Source organism: Hippocampus comes, unplaced genomic scaffold (genome assembly GCF_001891065.2).
Source record: "Hippocampus comes isolate QL1 unplaced genomic scaffold, H_comes_QL1_v1.1 scaffold322, whole genome shotgun sequence".
Lineage (NCBI taxonomy): Eukaryota > Metazoa > Chordata > Actinopteri > Syngnathiformes > Syngnathidae > Hippocampus > Hippocampus comes.
In genome coordinates this window covers 904,128-924,355 of record NW_017805137.1, presented here as the reverse complement: position 1 = coordinate 924,355, position 20,228 = coordinate 904,128, and the positions used below count along the sequence as shown (strand labels likewise).

At 40.8% G+C, this 20,228-nt stretch overlaps 3 protein-coding genes across 4 annotated transcripts; 1 reads left to right on the top strand and 2 right to left on the bottom strand.

Moving 5' to 3' along the window:
• Positions 1–648: 648 nt before the first annotated feature.
• Positions 649–5,323, bottom strand: gal3st1a (galactose-3-O-sulfotransferase 1a). 2 transcript variants are annotated; one of them, XM_019867181.1, is made up of 3 exons: positions 4,969–5,323; positions 3,012–3,173; positions 649–2,216 (listed from the first exon to the last, which is right to left on the bottom strand). In XM_019867181.1, exons 2-3 carry the CDS (start codon positions 3,137–3,139, stop codon positions 1,067–1,069), a joined length of 1,278 nt encoding a protein of 425 aa, XP_019722740.1. In that variant the 5' UTR covers positions 3,140–3,173; positions 4,969–5,323; the 3' UTR covers positions 649–1,066. The 2 variants fall into 2 exon arrangements, with proteins under 2 accessions (XP_019722740.1, XP_019722739.1); XM_019867180.1 differs by lacking the exon at positions 4,969–5,323 and adding an exon at positions 4,365–4,962 and having other exon boundaries at positions 3,012–4,297.
• Positions 5,324–6,656: 1,333 nt separating this feature from the next.
• Positions 6,657–11,745, bottom strand: pes (pescadillo). Its single transcript, XM_019867173.1, has 15 exons — positions 11,575–11,745; positions 11,293–11,372; positions 11,021–11,174; positions 10,809–10,918; positions 10,541–10,712; positions 10,361–10,450; positions 10,111–10,227; positions 9,826–9,903; positions 9,645–9,731; positions 8,305–8,435; positions 8,097–8,222; positions 7,809–7,993; positions 7,506–7,645; positions 7,269–7,427; positions 6,657–7,023 (listed from the first exon to the last, which is right to left on the bottom strand). Exons 1-15 carry the CDS (start codon positions 11,596–11,598, stop codon positions 6,949–6,951), a joined length of 1,728 nt encoding a protein of 575 aa, XP_019722732.1. The 5' UTR covers positions 11,599–11,745; the 3' UTR covers positions 6,657–6,948.
• Positions 11,746–12,685: 940 nt separating this feature from the next.
• Positions 12,686–16,445, top strand: p2rx2 (purinergic receptor P2X, ligand-gated ion channel, 2). Its single transcript, XM_019866900.1, has 12 exons — positions 12,686–12,954; positions 13,231–13,366; positions 13,463–13,534; positions 13,602–13,677; positions 13,768–13,864; positions 14,410–14,490; positions 14,569–14,722; positions 15,071–15,201; positions 15,277–15,367; positions 15,449–15,514; positions 15,595–15,672; positions 16,026–16,445. Exons 1-12 carry the CDS (start codon positions 12,815–12,817, stop codon positions 16,125–16,127), a joined length of 1,224 nt encoding a protein of 407 aa, XP_019722459.1. The 5' UTR covers positions 12,686–12,814; the 3' UTR covers positions 16,128–16,445.
• The last annotated feature ends 3,783 nt before the right edge of the window (positions 16,446–20,228 follow it).

Below are 20,228 nucleotides of genomic sequence, written 5' to 3'. Positions count from 1 at the left end.
GGGTAACACGAGTGGGACGTAAAAGGATCCCTGACTTGAATGAAATGTTCAAACTGTTTATAATGTTACAGTGGCTTAATTTTTTTTTTAATCCACCACAGAACATTTGATAAAACCTCAAACTAATTTTTCATAAACACTTGGACCTACTATACTACTGACTACTTTTCATCACGGTCATTGTGGTAGAACTTGGAAAATCAAGTATATTTTGAGCAGAGCACACATTGAATAGGCAAACAACCATTCACACTCACAGTCACATCTGGGCAAACCATTCACACTCACAGTCACATCTGGGCAATTTAGTCTTCAATTAACACAACATCTATTTCCTTGGAATGTCCCACACACTGGAAAGCCTGGAAAGAGGGGAAAAAAAACGTAAACTTTATATTTTATTTTTTATTTCATATTTTACACACACACACACACACACACACACACACACACACACACACATATATATATATAAAAAAGAAAAACCTGTATTTGTCTCACAATGGAGAAATTCTCAATTTACAGCAGCAAAATTATGAAAGGGAGAAGTAGAAGAACAAAAAGTCTCAATGAATATAAATTATAAAATATAAATATAAGCATATTAAAATGGGTGAGTGGGGGTGAGTCCAGGTTTTCAGGTGTGTCTATTCAATAGTCTGACAGCAGTCAGCAGGAATGAGCGGCGGCACCTCTCCTTCTTGCAGTGCGGGTGTACCAGTCTCTGGCTGAAGAAGCTGCCCGGTTTTTAATTTCTCAATAACGGATTCAAGATTGTGGTGTCATTTCATTAGTTTGTTCATAAACACAAGCTATCAGAGATGCAAAGATATCACATTATTCTCATGCTTAATCAAATAAAATGTGTCTAAATATGCGACTATTTCAATCAACAGAGAAAATAATTTAATTCAGTTTGGTATTTATAGATTGTGAAATATTTCACTTAAGCACCCATGAGATGATTGAAATGTCACAGAACTGCAAATCCCTTTGTTCTCCATCACTTTTATTCAGCCTGACTACATTCGACCTTGCAGAATCATCCCCACTTGCTCATAATTAGTCACCAGTTAATGATGTCTCTAATGTGACCCCACAGCTTGGTTATCCACAGGTTGACTCCGAACTCACTCAAGTACTGAATTTCCGGCATCAACATTTTCCGACACAACTTTATGTGGGCCTTGTCAATGTTCTTCTTCAGATTGTATCCCATGATGGATTTCTCCCCGATTGGCTGCCACGGCTGCATGACACTCTCCTGGATGCTGCCAGCATCAACGGCGCGTCCCCCTTCGATGCAGGTAGCCACCATCTCTGCGTTCCTCCTTTTGAGTTCAGCCACATCCTCCGCCATGCGCTGCAGTCCATAAGAATCCACTTTCCTCCAGAAGGTGTGGTTCACGTGCTGGTACAGTTTCCAGTCAAGAGCATTCCATTCACGGGCCCTGGCCCTCAGGTAGGGTGTCAGTTTGGATACAGTTGACTCCTTGCGGGCGTTGAGCTTGAAGAAGAGGAGGTCATCAATCTCCCAACAGAGGGCATCCTTGAGTAGGATGAGAGATTCCTCAAAATGTTCCGCCAAGATGAAGAACTGAAAACGCTCCGTGATGGATTTGATTCCCTCGTCAACACGCGGATCCTCCAGCTCGAGGGTGTTGTCCTGTCCAAAGTCAAAGAACAGCAAGTTCCTGAGGTAGAACGCGTTAAAACCCTCCGGGTCAAAGTAGTAGTGGGGGTTACGAAGGAACTCTGCCAGCTTGTCATCTCCCGCTATCTTCCAGGTGAAAGGCACCAGCCGACCATAGTAGTGGAAGGAGGACTCAAAAAGCTCTGCGGGGTCTCTGAGAATGCTGATGTAGGCGGTATCAAGGGGAAGCAGCTTGGCCACTTCGACGCCATTGAAACGCATGTGATTACAGATGATGTTGAAGCACATTCCAGGTTTGTAGTCTTTAACGTGGGAGCGCTGGAAAAAGGCAGGGTAGAAGAAGTCATTCCTGCTGTCGGGAAACGCAAACTTCAATTGGTGTTTCTCTCCAAAGCGGAAAAGGATGTTGAGGAAGGTGCTGCTCGCCGACTTGTGGGTCTTCATGAACATGATGTCTACTTTGGGGGTGCACATTTCCCCTGTGCTTTCACGTGAGCTGTTGCCGTTTAGTTTGCTGGGCAGCTGGGATGGACGGTGGGCGCAGGAGTAAGGCACTGGAATTCTGCAGCATCCAAACACACACACTGTTAAACCTGCCCACGCATACATGAACAACACGGTCATTAAAAAGTGATTTCATGACTTTCACTTTGCATCAAAACTGTATGAGTTCTTTTACGCGTACCCAGCGCAACAGTTTCTCAAGGCAACTAAATGCTGTAAAATCAACATTTAGACCAGTGGTTCTTAACCTGGGTTCAATCGAACCCCAGGGGTTCGGTGAGTCGTTCTCAGGGGTTTGACGGAGAATCTGCCAACATGTTAATTAGTTATGATACGCCGGCTTGGCCATCACTGGCTGCAGATGATCACATTACATTGCTTGTCCAATCAGTGCTGTGGGAAATGTAGTTCGCTTCGTACTCAACATGTGACTGTCATACAATTTTTAAAAAAGTATACTTATCTCTTGAAATTTTATTTACTTTTTTCTGTTTTTAATAAAAAAAAATTTCATATCTTGAATTTGTAAAAAAAATATATATATATAGTATTTATTTTTCACTCATGAAGGGTTCGGTGACTGTGCATATTAACTGGTTGGGTTCGGTACCTCTAAAAAGGTTAAGAACCACTGATTTAGACGATTCAGATTAATCGCCTGGCACTGTCATGTATTGTATGGTGAGAGAAGCACAATAAATCAGACGTGTGACTTTGAAGATTTTTTTTTTTTTTTTTTTGCTTTTTATTGGAAGGGGGACGACGTGTTTTTTAATGAGGATATTGGATATTTTATACATGGACTGCGTGTGTGCGTGCGTGCGTGTGTGTGCGTGTGTGTTTTGCACCATACTCAGGAATGCTCAGAGGCACTTGGGTCATGGACAGGCAGTAAAGGAAGATAATGCTGCCGGCCAGCAGGACACCCAGGACCAAACGCTTGCACGTGGACTTCCAATGCCTTCTGTGTTTTCCGGCCATGGTCCAGCAAATTGAAGGGTTACCTGAAAAACAACTGATAGCAAGGCATGCATGTAAAACATTTAGTGAGCTGAAAATCTGAGCGTCCGCATTCAAGCACTTGATGATGGTGGAGGGTCGCTTGAATTTCAATCCATCCATTTCGCATTGCGACTGTCCTCATGAGAGTCGTGGGTCAGCTGGAGCTGACTTTGGACCACAGATGGGGCACAACCTGGATTGGTAGCCAGCCAATCACAGTTATTTTAAATCCACCTCAAAAGCATTTCATTTGCGTCATTCATACAGTGTTGCAAGTTAGGCATTCACAGCGCTTCAGAACAAAATGTGCCACATCGTACAGTTATCAGCAGCCTGAGAGAGGGTGTTTTTTGTATTTCCCTAAGAAGAATGAAATGCTGTTTTCTGTAGATACTGATCTGTAGTTATCTGTCATCTCTCCATTGGAGATTAGCCATGACGCAGTGACAATGTTCTTTTGCAACTAGAAACACCTAATTCTCACAGAATTTTAGGGATCGTCTTTAAAAGTAGATGACAGATGATATTCATTTTTTATAATGAGAGACATAAATGCTTTGTGTTAGTTCAGGAAAAAGTTTCTTTCATCCAATTCACTCGGATTGCTGTGGCCCCTCATGTGTACACCTTGGAATGGTTGCCAGCCAATTGCCGAGCATATATAAACAACGATTCACGTTGGCAGCAAAGGACAATTTCGAATCTTCACATCGCTTAAGAAGCATGTCTTTTGGAATGTGGCAGTAAGCCAGAAACGCATGTGCTTAAAACTTTGGCCACAGTGCTGTGTCAGCAAAAACTCTGACTGAAAATATGAGAATGAAGTGACTGCATATCAGCATTTTTTTGCAGCTCTGTAAAACATGTTTAGCGCTCTGTGATACCATCAGTGCCCCACTCAAAGACAGCACGTGCCTTCTCTTTGTCATTTAATACTGTGGTCTGGTAACAATTAGAAGGCATGAAATAGGTTTCTATCAAATTGTAATAGATTTCATGAATCTGGGTGTGTGGGTTTTCTCTGGGTATTCCGGTTTCCTCCCCCATTCCAAAAGTGATAAATGGATCAGAAATGGGAATTTATATATTAATATCAATGTAGTTGCTCTTTACTGTTAGCTATTATGACAGTGAGACCTCACACTATTACCAACTTGTTTATAATGTAGTTGCTCTTTACTGTTAGCTATTATGACAGTAGGACCTCACACTATTACCAACTTGTTTATCTGCATTGAACACGGCTCATGCCTATCGTACAAATGCTTGTTTTTGCATGTATAATGACATATGCTCAATTTTTACAATAAAGGTGTATGCTCATGAACAACACATATCAAGGCATTTAAACCATAAATACCACCAATGAATTATTAAATAAATGGGTGATGTCTATGTATTACCCTGTGCAGGTTCATATACTGCACGACACATTTACCAAGTCACCAGCACAAATGGACTTTCTGAAGGACAAAACCAGAGTGTAGCATTAATTCATTAGTACTGTATATTGAAATCAGTTAAGTTGAAGGGCTACTCGTAATGATGTGACGGAATGTGTGGTTTTGAATTACTGCTGCCGTGTGTGCGTTGGATTTCAGTAGATGCAAAAATAAATAAATAAATAAATAAATTGTGGGAATATTTGTGAAGAAAATTGACAAATTTACTGGCATGAATTTCAAAACAAGACTATTGTTATTACCAAGAAAATATGTTGAGGTCATCCTTGGTAGCCGTGTAAATTAAAAAAAAAAAAAAGTTCATTTAGGGAAATCAACTCAGAGGAAGGGTTAGTGAATTCTTACCTTCATACATAATAATCCCAACCTGGAAGGAAGTGACGCTTGTCCATTAGCATTGCCTGTACCCTTCGTATTCCACTTGGCTAAAACAAGTTGATCTTGCTCCTGTAGCGGTTCTTGCATCTGATCTTGACACACGTAGAGACGAGACGGACTAAAGTTCCAGGCGTGCTCGACTCATCACATGTCCTTAGATAACAGATCTACCCCTATCTCCGGTTTCACGGCGCCAATGCAGGTGCACCTGATGCCTCAGGCCGCCTCCCCCTCTTAACTTTCTAATCCGAGAGCCATCTTGCTGAATGAAGCACTGCAGGGAGCCTGGTGTCCCTGTGACATCAGGGTCACTGTCAGGGGACAAGCACTTGTCATAGAGAGTGAAAGAGAGAGAGACTGTACCACACAAGGGGGAGGGGAGTGATGGAGCGAGGGAGGTAAGGCTTGTATAGTCCCTATTCTGTGTCTCCAGACAGAGGGCCATTGAGCGCACACGGTGGAGTCGGAGCTGCAAGCTGATAGGAGGGGTGGAAATCAACATAAGAACAAATGCAGGCAGCCAAAGAACAAAGACCATAATTGTACCACTTGATCAAGACTTCTGTACATCCAAGTTCTTTAAAATACGCCTTCTGTACGTGTTACATGGGGAATGTATGGTTGACTGAGAGTTGATTGTCACGCTGCCTGGCCGTTATAGTTTTGCCTTTAGGTTGCCATTGTTTCAACTCATTCATTTTAATTAAAGTTAAAAAGAAAATCACTGATGCTGGTTTGGTACATTTGCCGAACATCATTATGGGCTGTGTGGATTTAATTCAGATGGCTGTTTGTCTGTACATGTGCCCAGATACTGACTGGCAACCAGTTCAGGGTTTAGTCTGCCTTTAGTTTGAAGTTAGCTGTGATAGGCTGTAGCTCATCCGCGACCCTTCAAAGGATAAGCAGTAGAATACGGTTTGTCGATGCACCTTATCTTTGTCTTCATCATTTCAGTCTCCAGTCGTTTATCTCCGAGGGGATTTAATAGCATTTCTATTTTTAGGGTTAATTAACTCTTTCAGCCTCCACCTAACAAATATGGAACAATCACCTCAATTTGGATTCACTACAAAATGATTTTGTGAAGGCAGATTTGTTGATACAGATCTTGTATTGGATCTCATTGAAGGGCATACCTAACATTGTTGATAGTTAATGAATGTATGGTCACATTTCACATCCAATTTTAGTTGGTTCTGTTTTGTATGGAAAAACGTATAACCCAGTCAGCGTGTCAAATTCTCTCCCGATTTGTGTAAGACACTTCAGCTTGACACTGTTTCTTTTGTTGAGCACCCATCATGCTGCTCCTTCAGGCATCCATAGTGCCAGGCTGAGACCCGAACTGGGTGGGCATGTGTGGAATGCAGAGCAGGATGAGGAAGACACACTTGGAAATGAATGAGGAGATTGAGTGTGCGGGGCGGAACAAGCCCACCAGAACCACAATAGAAGCATGAAAAGGGGGCAGTGTGCTTGACTGCACCGTGACAGATGTGGACCACAAAGATCAAGTTTTGGGTTTTTGTTCTGCCTCCCTGCCGTGGGTATTGCAATCCTCTTTGTGGTGATGTGTGAAGAAACCAACAGCTGGAATATTCCATTGATCCATCTATTCATTTTCAAAACCGCTTATACTGAAGAGGGTCATGGGCTGGAATATTCAATTTTATTGAATTATTATTGCATGGCGTCAACAAAGAGTTTGCATTGGGTTGCTAATACAGTCTACAAGTTAAAACAGCGTGGGGGGGGGGGTTGAAAAATGGAAGAAAATTAATAGTCGCATCTACATCAAGAATTACATACCAGTAATAGTTATGCTAATATTACAAATATTGATGCATCCACAAAATCATGCGACTCCCTCAGTGGGACTTGAACTGCATGTGAGCCTGCAGCACTAGTCGTATCGAAGTTAAATGGGGTCATATTTATTCAAATTCATTTGCGGGCCTTTTTCTTCATTGCCTTTTCATTGTCATCGTGAGCTTTCCTCTTGGCGGCAAGCTTGTTCGTCTGTGAGAGAGGACAAAAGAGCCCAATAAGCACAAATTCAGTTGGAGCAAAGAGTTGACTCAAAGGTCACATGGTCTGTACATTCTTGAAGAAACACGTTTGCTTAAGTGTTTGACATTCACACACCGCAACGATAAGAGGGCAGGTATTGTAAATAACGCATTGTTACAAATGTGCGACTTATCAGTGCAAACAGACTTATTGTGATGGAAATCCATATTGGAGCAACAAGAAATGGGACAAACCTCTCGGACTTTTCTCTTTTTTCCAAACATGATCTTGTCATAGAGGTACTTGTCCTTTTTCTTCATCATCATGATGGCTAGTCGCTTCTCCTCGGCTTTCTCCTGCTGCTCCCGTTGAGCTGGATTATCCACTTTCATTACACCGGGAGTCACTCGGACCTGAAATTGCCAAGTCAATCTTTGCCTCTCAAGCAGCGGGTGGGGGATGATGAGGAAGCCGGCTCATGTGTCACAAACCTTGGGCTGGGATCTTTGCGCCTCCATCTTTTTGAGTTTCTTCTCTTGTACCTTGTCTTCTTCCTCCTCAGCTTCATCATCATCTTCATCGTCCCCTTCCTCCTCCTCCTCACTCTCCTCTTCCTCATCATTTTGCTGGGCTGTTAAGGAAAAAAAAAAAAAAAGTATTGAGGCACAAATAAGTCCATAATCATCACTCTTGGTTTCAATGCGTAACAAAAACATACGCACGGCAAAGGAAGAAAGTCCACACATTGTCACATCATACTAGTTTTAGCCTTGGACAATGAATACAGGCCTTACCAGGCTTCTCTCCCCTTTGCAACGCCATTATCTTCAGTTTCTCTGGAGGAACATAGTCTCCCTCCTTCTCCTCCACAAATGGAGACAAGTGGGGTGGAAGAGTTACTCCCATGAAGTAGTCCTCCACAGGAAGGACTATTTTGGCATTGACACAGTCGTACACCCACTGGGGCTGGATGTAGTACCTGACATGGCAATGCAATAAACGGTGATGAAGTGATGAAGACTTTCTCAAATTCACAGAGTAGATAATTTCACACCAAATGAACACGGCCGCATTCATGTCACCTGTTGATATACTGTGTGCCAACACTGGGTCTGTCAACAATGTGATGTGTGATCGTCTCATCGGTCTCATCGTACGTGCTCCCAATGCAGACGGATCTGTCCCAGGACACCTCGCCACCAAAACACCTGTCAATGTTGATAGCAATCAAGGAAGGTGTCGATGCCGCAGGATTACGTTAGCGTTTAGCGTGCAGTTGTTCCCACTCACCTGATGACAAAAGCCAGAGACTCTCTGGGGACCTCTCGGTTGAGGAAAAACTTCAATCCCTCAAACATCTTTTTCTGGGCTTCCTGCTGCTTTTGCTCCTTTTCTCTTTCTTCCAACTTTTCCATGTCTTCCTAAAGGGAGCATAGTTGCAAGCCGTTTAATCGCAGTGCTGCAACAACTTAAAATTCACTTTAAGAGACAATATTTTAAAAGGAAGCAGCAACTCAATTTGTCCCCCTCACACCGATATGGGGAAATGTGATCAACACCAAGGCAACACACCTCAAAACAGAATACTTTTAAGGATTGCAAGTTACTCATTAAGTATCAATATTTATCTGTGACCTTGTGTGAAAGAAAGGGGGGGAGGCCGGTGGAATGCCGCGATTGCAAAGAGTAGGAGTGCAAAAGGGGCAAGAGTTCAAGTACTTGGGACTAAGATGTTCAAGCAGAGGGAATGTGGAGGACAGGTGAAGAACAAAGTGCCGACAGGATGAAGGAAATGACCAGGTAAGGGGAAAGCAAAGGCTCATCTGACAGTAGCGGGACCGGGCAGATTGAATGGAGGTGAAGTGGCTAGATGGGTGTGGCAAGAATGAACAGGATCAGGAATTAGGTCATCAGAGTGACAGCAATGGCTGGAATGTTTGGAGGCAAAGCTGGTGAGCAATTGGACATGTGGGACAGTGATACAGCCATTGGATGATGCCGGAAATTGATGGGCCAGGTATGAGATGAGGGAAAACTAGCAAATACCTGAAAGTAGGGCAGGAGATACAAAGGACACTGAGCGCGGAAAGACGATTCGCTGTGGCAACCCCTGAATTAGGTTGAATCGAAATGGGAAGACTGAGCTGTGACCTTAAATTTGAACTGCAACTTCATTGGGGGAGGTTCCACCTCATCCCTGGCAACCAAACACTTGACTGTATTCCCCAGTTTCACACCTTGAAATACTTTGGCATATATAAAGTCTCACCTCTGCCCTCAGAGACCAATTACTTCATCTACTCACTCTTGATTTCATCATACCTAACGGCAAGGACAATGACAGCGAAGACGAAGAGGTTGCACGCGAGTGTCACTTTTGCATACATAAAATTGGCGAATGAATCTTTCGGGGGTCAGCCGAACAGCAAAGCACGTATTTGTGGAAGACAAAGTTGTGTTTCCACACTTGGGCTGTTTCAGAAATGGGTGGGGAAGGAGGTGTGGCTAGGTTACCTACCTAGCCACACCTCCTTCCCCACCCATTTCTGAAACAGATAGATGATCGATAAAGGGACAGACAGATTGCAAATAACATTTGAAGATGTCAATCATGTTTTCAGTTTTTTTACCTCATCAACAGGAAAGTGGTCCATTTGCGCTTCTTCCTCCGCAGCAGAAACCACTCGTGTCAGACTTGCACTGAAGGCAGAGAGTTTCTGAATGGAAGAAAATCCACAATCAGATATCATTTACAAGCGCAACAAGTAGACATTCAAACGTCTATTTAATACGGTTGACCATGATTTTCACCTCCAAGTAGCTTTCCGCATCCAAGGCATAGTCCTCCTCATTATTGTCCTTTAGCGCTTGCTCTGCTTTACTATCAAGCTAAAAAGAAAAGCAAACCTTAACAGCACAGAATATACGATTGCAGTTGGCAATTCACTGTCGGATTTTTACAAGATTTTAAAGTTAATTTCTCAAAAATACATTGCAGTTTGAGTGGATTTGATATCATAAAATGCATAATCCGGCAACAAAATTTGGAGAAAAACATTTCTGCATAACTGTTTTGAGGCTGAAACTTAATTTTACCTTTGGTGGGTAAACCAGATTGAGGGAATTATAGAGTCGGAAGTTGATGAAACCCAAGAGAGTTGTGTAGAACTCTGTGAAAGTTGCCATGACTCTGTAGTCAACATCTGTAGGGTGCTAAAAGAGCAAAACAAAGATGAGCTCAGTGTTTATGGAAAACAGGATCAAACTATTACTTTGCGGTCTTCTGCATGCTCAGTAATTGCAACATCATTATGCAATATGCTGCCTTTCATTAATGCGCACTCACATCATGCGAGAATTGATACGGCACCAGCCATGTAATTAGCTGCCCCATCACCTCGACTTGGTAATATATTCCTTTTATAGAGATGAACACCTGCAAAGAACCAAACAAGTGAATGACAAGCTCAAGATAAAAACATTGCTTTTTAAAATGGAACAATGCTGTTATTACTAAAGCTGGCACCTTTCTGAGGGCACGAGAGGTGATCGCAAAGTTCATCCACTCCACAGTGAGCCGTCGACACAGCTGTATCGTTTGCACGTGGCATTTTCCTGTTCGAGCAAATGTGGAGAAGAGGAAGCACATACAAAGTGCATCTTCAATATCCCGAAGAGCATCAATGAACGTGGGATACCTGAAAGATAACGGAATAACTTTGTTGGTTATCGTTGGACATAAGTGTTTACACATAACATTTCATAGTTTTGGGTCACATTGATTAACTTCTTACCTTTCTTTGACAATGTGGTCCAATTTATATGTTGGCTTGTTCTCCTTTAGCCTTTCCACTGCAGTATGTTCTGTTTTTGCATAAGCTTTCTTAAGTTTGCGAACAAAGATCTTTACAAAGAAAGAACAGTTATGGTAGAGTCAAAGTAAGACAAAGATACATCAAGTTAAAACACACTAGTGTCTATGTTTGTTTTTAATATTGAACACTACCTTGTACTCTCTGAATTTGCCAACGATTGGCTCATGCAGAAGAAAGCGAATGTCTTTGAGAAGGTAAAATGTTCTCGGGGCTGTGGAGCCCTTGTTCACTTTCTTCTTGTGCTTGGGTTCGTGAGGGTAAATGCCTTTAAGAATGCACAGTCGTCTGAAAAGCAAAACAAATCACCTGTTTTAGACAACAGACGTCGTAAGGCCGCAGGTTTAACATCAACAATGTGATGACATAAACAGTACCTAGAATTAGACTGAATATATGAGTTTACCTGAAATCTGGGAGGCTTAGTTGTAATTTCTTGCGGGCTCTGTTTCTGGTGATATAGTTTGTGGCAGAGCCACTCTCATACTGAAAAACAGACCAAGACACTCGTTATATCAGCACATACCTTGACCTAATGTACAAGTTGAATTGTCATTTACGATAAACCATGTAATTATTTTTTACAAAGGTCCACCAACGAAGGAAAACAAACTACGGTATTAGCTCCAAAGCTAGTTAGCTCCCACGTTGCCAACACTTTTCACATCAGGGCAACGACGACAATTACCTTCTTCTTTTGTAGGCCTCCCATTTACAAACAAAATAGGCCGTGCAAAGATGTACAAGGGTGTATTTGTCGTAAAAATGTATCTACAAAGGTGATTAATGATTTCAACGCAAACCACTACAACACGCAATCCATGCACGTGTAATATGACGTGCGCAGAGGAGAAAACTTCCGGACCTTGGACTGTCCGTTTATCTGCCTGTATAAAAATAAACACTTGAAAAACGCCCGTTCATCGATTATGCTAAATAATAAACACAAACAAATAAGTAATTGCGTCTAACCGTACATGTTCATTGTAGCTCACGTGTGAAAGTGCGTTATAAAAGATACTCATGTTGAAGTGTAATGATGTAACACAATTCTGTAATAAAACAATTACGTATACTGTTTCTGTTCTTTGTTTGTTTTTTTTTGGTTTGTTTAATTTAAAAGCTGTTAAAGGATGAAATGAGGCCGAGAAGGCTTGTGCATTATACGAGGACCTTCGGAAAACCGTATCAAATGAACATTTCTGGATGGACAGGACAAGTGAAAATATTAAATTGAAGGCAAAACAGACATAACAAACAGTTCTACATAAATGCTGAATTGTAAGATTGCAACAAGATTTTTTGAGCAGTTGAGTTATCGTACGGAGCCCCGGCTCCGTAGGAGTCAGAATACTGTATTAACAAAAGGGAAAAAAATGGTAACATTTACATCTGACAGGCTAACAACAAATAAAAGTGTACATCAGGCTAATATAAATATTGAGGGTTGTTAATCTCTACTAATTATTTCAGAGCCTCTTTGCGGGCCAGCTAGATAAAATAAAAACCTCGATTTGCTCAATAGCTATCACCATCACGTCCGTCAGAGATATCAATCAGCCAAAAGAGGGCGGCAGAGGGAAGTTTTGGGGAGAGGGGTCGGGTGCGTCGTCGTCAGGACTTATTTAGTTTGATTGATTTATTTAGCATCTTAGCATCTACTTATATGGCCTAATGGGCGAGCTGGCCCCGCTCAGATGTAAATATGCGCGCTATCAGAATAAAGGGCAAAAACCTCAACTCAACTCCGCCCTCTTGTCTACTTTCTGGCCGGGGCAAGACCATGAACACATAAAGGAGATGCAGACGGAAGTAGGGCGGAGAGACAGAACAAAGAAATATTAATGGCAATTGAAGCTGGTTAGAGTGGGATAACATTCTTGAAACTAGACAGGATATCTTAGAGTTGTGTATTTTATAAATTAAACATGGGACTGAGTGCATGTTTAAAAGATTATTTTCTTGGTTTCTGGGACTATGAAACCCCCAAAATTATGGTGGTTAAGAATCTAACTCTTGGAGTAATATACAGAGGAGTTCAGTTTATTGTCATCACCTATTTCGTCTGGTAGGCATTGTATTATTATTATTATTTTTGTTGTATGCATGTATATTTCAACAGATGTTTTACTTTATACTGTTATTTACACATTGTACTTCTTTGATTGATCAAAATCTAATAGAAATTTCCGTTATAAATATTCAGTTGAGGTATCAAATATAGGAATATGTTTTTATCTGGTTACATAATTATATGGCCTCATATCCTTGTCATCAGTGTTTATTTTATTTTATTTTATTTATTTATTTATTATTATTATTATTTTTTAAATTTGCTGTCAAGGTATGTCTTCATCAGTCAAAAAGCATACCAAGAAACTGAGACACGTCCTGCGAGCTCAGTTTACACTCGCATGAAAGGCTCAGCAGTCCGTGGGGATGAAATCTTGGACACCGTGGAATATGTTCGACCATCAGAGGTGAAGACGCCTACATGCAATTTCGCAGCATAAGGCATAAAGCTTCCCTTTATGGAGGTAAAGACTATTGACCAGTGTTATTGTGGCCTCTTGCAGGGTGGGGATGTCATTACTACAATATTGAGACGAGAAGTCACATACGACCAGAAACAAGGAAGCTGTGCTGAGGTAAAAAGCCTAAAGTTAAACAGTATAACTTAAAGCATTAAACATGATTGTCAGTGATTGTCTCTAGTATTTTGGTGTTGCAAATGCCAACTGCTCGAGAGACTCAGACTGTGTCCAAGGAGAGGGTGACTTGAATGGCCATGGTATGTTTTCAATTGCTGTGCACATAAACCGTTCTTTGTAATTAGCTCATGAGTATCTCTAAGTTATCGATCATTGATTATTTTTGACAGGCAGGAGGACCGGCAGATGTATTCGATACTACAACCACACCTTCAAAACCTGTGAGATCCAAACCTGGTGTCCTATCGAAGAGTATGCTGTCCAGAGGTAAGAAAGGAAAGAAATTGAAAAAAAAAAACTGGATATTTCTTTTCAGCAAGGTCACTGATTACTGTAGTACTGGTGTGGTCTCGACCCAAAATCCCGAGTCTACCACCCAGAATAAGACAAGAATGAGTAAAATCCCAGTGGGATACATTATGGTTATTTACGACCATTCAAGTTTTATGGCTACTTTCAACAATCTCTTGATGATAAATGTCCGGCTTCTTTCTAGTAACATCTGTGATTCTACCCTTGTGCTATTTCTAGACTATATTTTTTCCTTTTTCGCTTTGCAGGAATAAACCTCAATAAATTTTTAATTCCAACTTGTAGCTGCCAAATATGGTTCCTTGTTCAATAAAGGACAAGGAAAACAGGTCAAAACAAATCCACAAATAGATGGTGCGAAGTCAGTCAGTTTTTTTTTCCCTTCAATAGACTTAACCTAAAAACAATCTATTGTAAGAATAAAACTCTCAGCTGATTGCGTGTGTTAATAAGTTGTATTGGAATCGCTTGAATGAGTCATGTTGTCTCATGTTTGACAGAGAGCCACCTCTAGTGGAGGCCATCAATTTCACTGTCTTTATCAGAAATTCCATCCTCTTTCCAAAGTTTGGAGAGCGGAGGTATGTGCACACTCACACATACAAGCAAGATCAAACATACAAAGTGATAACTCATGATAGTTTTTTTTTCTCTGGCAGGGGTAATATTAAGGGTGCTTCAAACAGGCGCAACATGCACAAATACCTGAACAAATGTCAATACGATGAGGAGAAGGAGCCCTATTGTCCCAACTTCCGACTGGGCTACATTGCACATCAAGCCCGAGAGAACTTTAGTGACCTCTGCAGGACGGTTAGTGCATTACGTGTTACACACGATTTATTCATAAGAGCAAATGTCGAATCGAAGCCGCTAAGGGTACAATATTTGCATTTTACAGAGTGGATTTGATTGAGTTACACAAAGGCCCCACGCGATACTTCATTAAGTACACCGGCGCAGTCTAATGAGATCCAATACAAATGTTTAATCTTTCCAAAGATAGGAATGATTTTTTTTGTGACCAATCACTCCCAGCAATTTTTAATACATTTTTAAGTGGGTTGACATAATCGCTATACAATAGATTGTATAGTTTACTGTATATACAGTATGTACGTACAGTATGTATACAGTATTTTATGGTAACTGACTTCTCAGGGAGGTGTGATTGGTGTTTTTATCAATTGGAACTGTGACCTGGACCTGGATCCTTCCCGCTGTAAACCCAAATATTCATTTAGGCGTCTTGACCTCAGAAAGGATCAAGCCAACTCCGGTTACTATTGCAGGTGAATTTCACAGGGTCGAATAAAATCTTAAAAAGGAGGGTGTTGTCGATTAACCGCAATGCTGTTCATCACTAGATTTGCCAAATACTACCAAAAGGATGGAGTCGAGTCTCGGACTCTTATCAAGGCCTATGGCATCCGTTTGGATATTATTGTTCATGGACAGGTAAGGAAATGCTGAACAAAAATCTGCATCTATTTCTGAATTACTGCAATGAGATGTTATTACAATATTAATTCTTTGCAGGCAGGTAAATTTAGCCCAATCCCAACCATCATCAGTGCAGTGACAGCTCTGACTTCAGTCGGAATTGTGAGTTAGCTCATCTTTCCTCATTTGTACAACTGAAAAACACTTTCTGACTCAACTTTCACCTCACTCCTACCATTTAGTGTACCATTATCTGTGATTGGATCATGCTGACTTTTATTGACAAGGATGAAGTCTACAGCGAGAGCAAATTTGATGAAGTAAGTCAAAATAATCAAGTGGAACATATGCTTCCTCGTTAGAATTTACATGACCATTGTTATGAAGTTTTAAGATCATATTTGGCGTCACATAAAACATACCCTAGGAATTGGTAACAAATGAAATTATTATTATTATAATTATTGCACCCTCAGTAATTCTACCAATTGATATATTTTACCACTCAATCATGAGCATTTACTGGAACAATCTCTTCATACAAGGCAAATAACTAAATAAGAGTGTCATCTCTGCACATCCATTTGTTTGATGCTGTACGAGAAAAGTTTTGGGGCAATACAAGTTTCAACTTTGAGTTAACGATGATCTTTAAATGGCTATTTTCCTCTAGGTTATAAATGAACCGACCGATGAGTCCATTCCTCCACAACTACTTTACATCACCAGCTTCAGCTCATACCAGTCAGACTTGTCGGATGGTGTGCCGCTGTGATGTCATCATCGTCATCATCATCATTTTGTCTGGACGGGAACATTTTCTGTGGCAAGAGCCACGTTTCATATTTTCTATAAGGACTTGCAAAATGCTGGTTCTCTCTAATAAACAACATGCAGCATCAGTTATTTTATTAAATGCTGTTGAAATGTCAACTTTTTTTTTTTATAGTGTAAGACAAACATAAAAGACAGAATACTGTACATTTGTATTGGACACAGCAGTAGGAGGTGCCAAATTATAATCATACTTGCTAGAATACATGAGAAACATGAATATTTTTCTGATCGTGGTAATGAAATAATTAATGAATAATTCTCTTTGTAAGGGTATTATTTATTTTTAATCATATTTGTGCTCTTTGATTGTGCAGGTGTCCAGTAGTGGTCTTCTCAATTTACATCAAACATACAGGAAGCATTCATATGCAAAAGATTAGCACCAATCAACATTTTATTATTCATTAAGTTTTCGTGAATAATAAAACTGGTCTAAATTGCACAGCATCATCTCTTAGCCTGATGTATAATGAGAGAATTCAACAGGAAATGATGCGCAAGAAGAGCAGTACACTAATCGAATAAGTGAATCACTTCCCATAAAACGCCTCTCTAACAAGATTCTGGGCATGTTTAAAACCTGGATTTTTCAGAAGACCAGAATGGCCAGTTAAACAGTTATCGATCCATTTCTGGCATGACGGGTGAAGGATCATTTCAGTTTGAAACAATTTAGTAATCTTTGTGGGCATGGAGAAGAACAAATAAATATGAGTAAAATGTGCGGTCATAAACATCATTTAAACGTGCATGCATTAGCCTGGAAGGATAACCTAATAGTGCTTTCTTACAATTACATTACCAATATTTGTTTTAGAAATGGTTAGATTGTGAACAGATAGTGAGGCGTCTATGGATCATGGGTAAATATGTCAACATTCACACTAATATTATTCGGCAACAAACATGCTGTTGAAACCAGTTTAATATTTTTCTCACTTTGTATATACGTTCAAAAATAGGTGGGACAATCAATTTGCTATAATTGACTTTCCTTTCATCTCAATGGTCAAAGTGTTATATATCTTAGTGTTTGGTTTCTGAGGGAGTAGTTTGTATTTTATTTGCTATTTTACAAATATTAAATATAGCCACCGTTTTATTACGCAAAGTCAACAACGGTGTGCAGAAGTTATTATACAGTTGGAAAATGGCAAGATTAAAGCCCTCACAGCTCATAACCCTGGGAATTAATAAATTATTGATGGCGAGAAAAGTCTTGAAGTGTGTTTTTAAGTCTTTGTACAGATTGATGGTTGTCCGAAGAAACGATGACAACAACAGAGGATGTGATGATACTTTTAAAGCGACCCGACCACTGCCTGGAATATATTACACAGCAAAAAAAAGTTTATTGACAGTCAAAATTTTCATCTATATACATACATTATTTCAAAACTCCCACCACTGAGAGTTCAAGCACATCGACAGCCCACATCAGCTGTACTCAGCCATACAAGTCTACAAGTACACAATGCACACGCACGCACACTCACTCGAGCAACAATCACCGACAGTGATGAACGAGTTGTTCTAATGTGACAGTGGTGAAGCTCAGTTGTGCCTTTAAGAAGCACTCTGGCTAATTTGTGGACTCATTACCATCAACCAGTCAATGGTCTCCTTCAGGAAGCTCATGTTGTAGTGGGATGCAATGTTCCGAAATACTGTGACCTGCTCTGAGAAGTTCTTTCGAAGGAAAGAGAGAATAACGTAAATTAAAAAACAAACCAACAATCAACCCCCGAACCAGTGGGCCCGGAGGACAAAACCGGAAACCACAAACTCCGTGAGCACAATACAATGCCAGTATCATAAGTTACTATCTAAACAAACACGCGCTAACCCACGGGCACTATTTATTCCACCAGAACATCAGGAAAGAACCGGAGAGATTTTGTTTCTTCGCAGACATAAAACAACAGTGTTTATAGACGCATACTGAAGGGACCTTAGTTGACGAGAGGCGGGGCCTAGCGTTGCAGGTTCCCCGAAGGATGCTTTTCCACAAGGCCTCCATGGCCAGCCACTTGGCGGCAGGAAGGATATTAAAGCTTTTTCCCAGAGTTGACAGAAGAATACAGGGAAGTGGGTTGACCCAGCGCTTTTTGACCAAAAGCGGCACAGGAAGTCTGAGGGTGCCATTCGACTTCCATGCAGAGTTGCTTTTACATGACGAACCAACTTGTGGCAAAGCTTATGAACAAGCCGGGGCTTTCTGGCATTAGTGCAAAGAGGGCGACTACTTTGTGGTGCAACTTCAAGCCACAGTATATAACAAACTGAACGTGGTAGTGCCATGTCGGCCTTGACCAAAGCGGGCAATCTGCATCTTCAACAATTCCCCCCATCCCACAGCCTCCTAACAATTTCCCCCATCCCACACCCTCCTCCAACCCAAGAGGCTACGGAGCATCCAGAGCAGTACAGCGAAGCCACGACTTGTTTGACTGTTCTCATCAGCTCTGTTCCTTCCACTCATATCTTGTCCAAGTGTGCCTCGTTATTTCGCCAGTTTGCTTGAGTTTCTTTTTTTTTTTCCAGCTTTTGGTTCATCGCTGATGTGGTTCGTCACATGAATTTTGTTGCGGCATTCAGAATGAATCGCCTGATATGTATTACAGTCTTGGAAATGGATTTTTAAACTTAATTTCCGGACAAATTGACTCAGATTCGAAGAATTTGCACAACATTCAAGGAATGATTCGCTTGCAGCGGTCACCATGGTGATCAATGCTGTAACTGCCGTTTCTAATCTCCAACATGTGATTTGTCTGCTTACGGGCATAATGGGATCCATTGCGAACGCTCTATCAAAAATGCGCCTTTAGAAAGGTAATGTCGAGGAAATTAATACCTATCGAAGATTGTTTTAGCTTTACTAGAGCACAATTTGTTGAGTGGCATTCAATAGAATGGTCTAAAAGGTTTTTGGGGGGGACATATTCTCGTTTTTTTTCACAAATTTATTGCAACAAATATTCATACTACCTCGGTGGTCTGTTTTGATTCCGCAATGATTTCCCCCCCCAAAAAAATCTGTGACAGCTGTCCTGAATGAATAGCGGACCCGGAAAAAAAAAAAGTAAGAGTTCTCACAAGTCACTAAAGCAGACCTCACACTAACACACAGTTTCCCACAGTAAAATTGCTCCGAAGCACATGACCCAAACAGGACATCCTCCCAATCTTTCACCCGCTTTTCGTTCCCACTCTCACCCTACTACTGCACACTCATCATTCTCTCATCCTCACTCTTTAACCTCATTTTCTGCTATGATGAGTGCCGAATGAGGTCACTCGCGCGAGCTCGCCATTATTGCGCCACCTCAGTTACTGTAGCTTCGAATGTTATCAATCTTCCAATTTGGTGTTTCATTTTAGTTTCGATTTGAAAAATATTTGGCTCTCCAAAGACCCCCCTTCATGACTAGTATTCAAATACAGCAGCATAGTAGGCCTAGGTGTTGATCCGAAACAAGACAGGTTTTATTGCTAAAAGCCGTATTTACTATTATCAGTCACTGTAACAGAATGCACTTTTGACTCTGCAAAAACAATTATCTATTTAATTAAAATATTAAACACCACAGTAAAATTCTTTCAAAATAATAATCATAAAAATTTCCTTAAAAATGTAACACAAATGTGTCTTACTGGAAAGTGAAATGCAACTGAACCGTACTGAGGCAATGATTCTATTTTGCGCATCACTAGACTAGAGGGAGGGGTTTTAGGGATGGTACTGCTCAGATATTTTAGGATTGAAACACAATGAAATGCTTACAAGACCAAACTGTACTGTTACGCAATGTTGGCACCAAACACAGCACTTCATGACATCTTCATAGTTGGCCTTTCTTTCTTTCTTTTACTGCTACTTAAATGATGACTTACAAATGTTTCCATGTCTGCACAAAAGTATCATGTTAAATATCATGACATAATTTATATTCCATGTCCGGCTATTTTGACATGATTTGATCTCCCTGTAATCGTCTGTCATGCTTTGGGTATTCTCATGTTTGTCTTTACCTCG

Coding starts and splice junctions, on each gene's coding strand:
- gal3st1a (XM_019867180.1), bottom strand. CDS start 3,280: ATGGATGGATTGAAATTCAAGCGACCCTCCACCATCATCAAGTGCTTG. Junction 2,217..3,011: donor GTGCCTCTGAGCATTCCTGA/GTATGGTGCAAA, acceptor TGGATGCTGCAG/AATTCCAGTGCCTTACTCCT.
- pes (XM_019867173.1), bottom strand. CDS start 11,598: ATGGGAGGCCTACAAAAGAAGAAG. Junction 9,904..10,110: donor ATCTGGTTTACCCACCAAAG/GTAAAATTAAGT, acceptor TTTTCTTTTTAG/CTTGATAGTAAAGCAGAGCA. Junction 9,732..9,825: donor ATGCGGAAAGCTACTTGGAG/GTGAAAATCATG, acceptor TCTTCCATTCAG/AAACTCTCTGCCTTCAGTGC.
- p2rx2 (XM_019866900.1), top strand. CDS start 12,815: ATGGGACTGAGTGCATGTTTAAAAGATTATTTTCTTGGTTTCTGGGAC. Junction 13,865..14,409: donor GAAGAGTATGCTGTCCAGAG/GTAAGAAAGGAA, acceptor CATGTTTGACAG/AGAGCCACCTCTAGTGGAGG. Junction 15,202..15,276: donor AACTCCGGTTACTATTGCAG/GTGAATTTCACA, acceptor GTTCATCACTAG/ATTTGCCAAATACTACCAAA.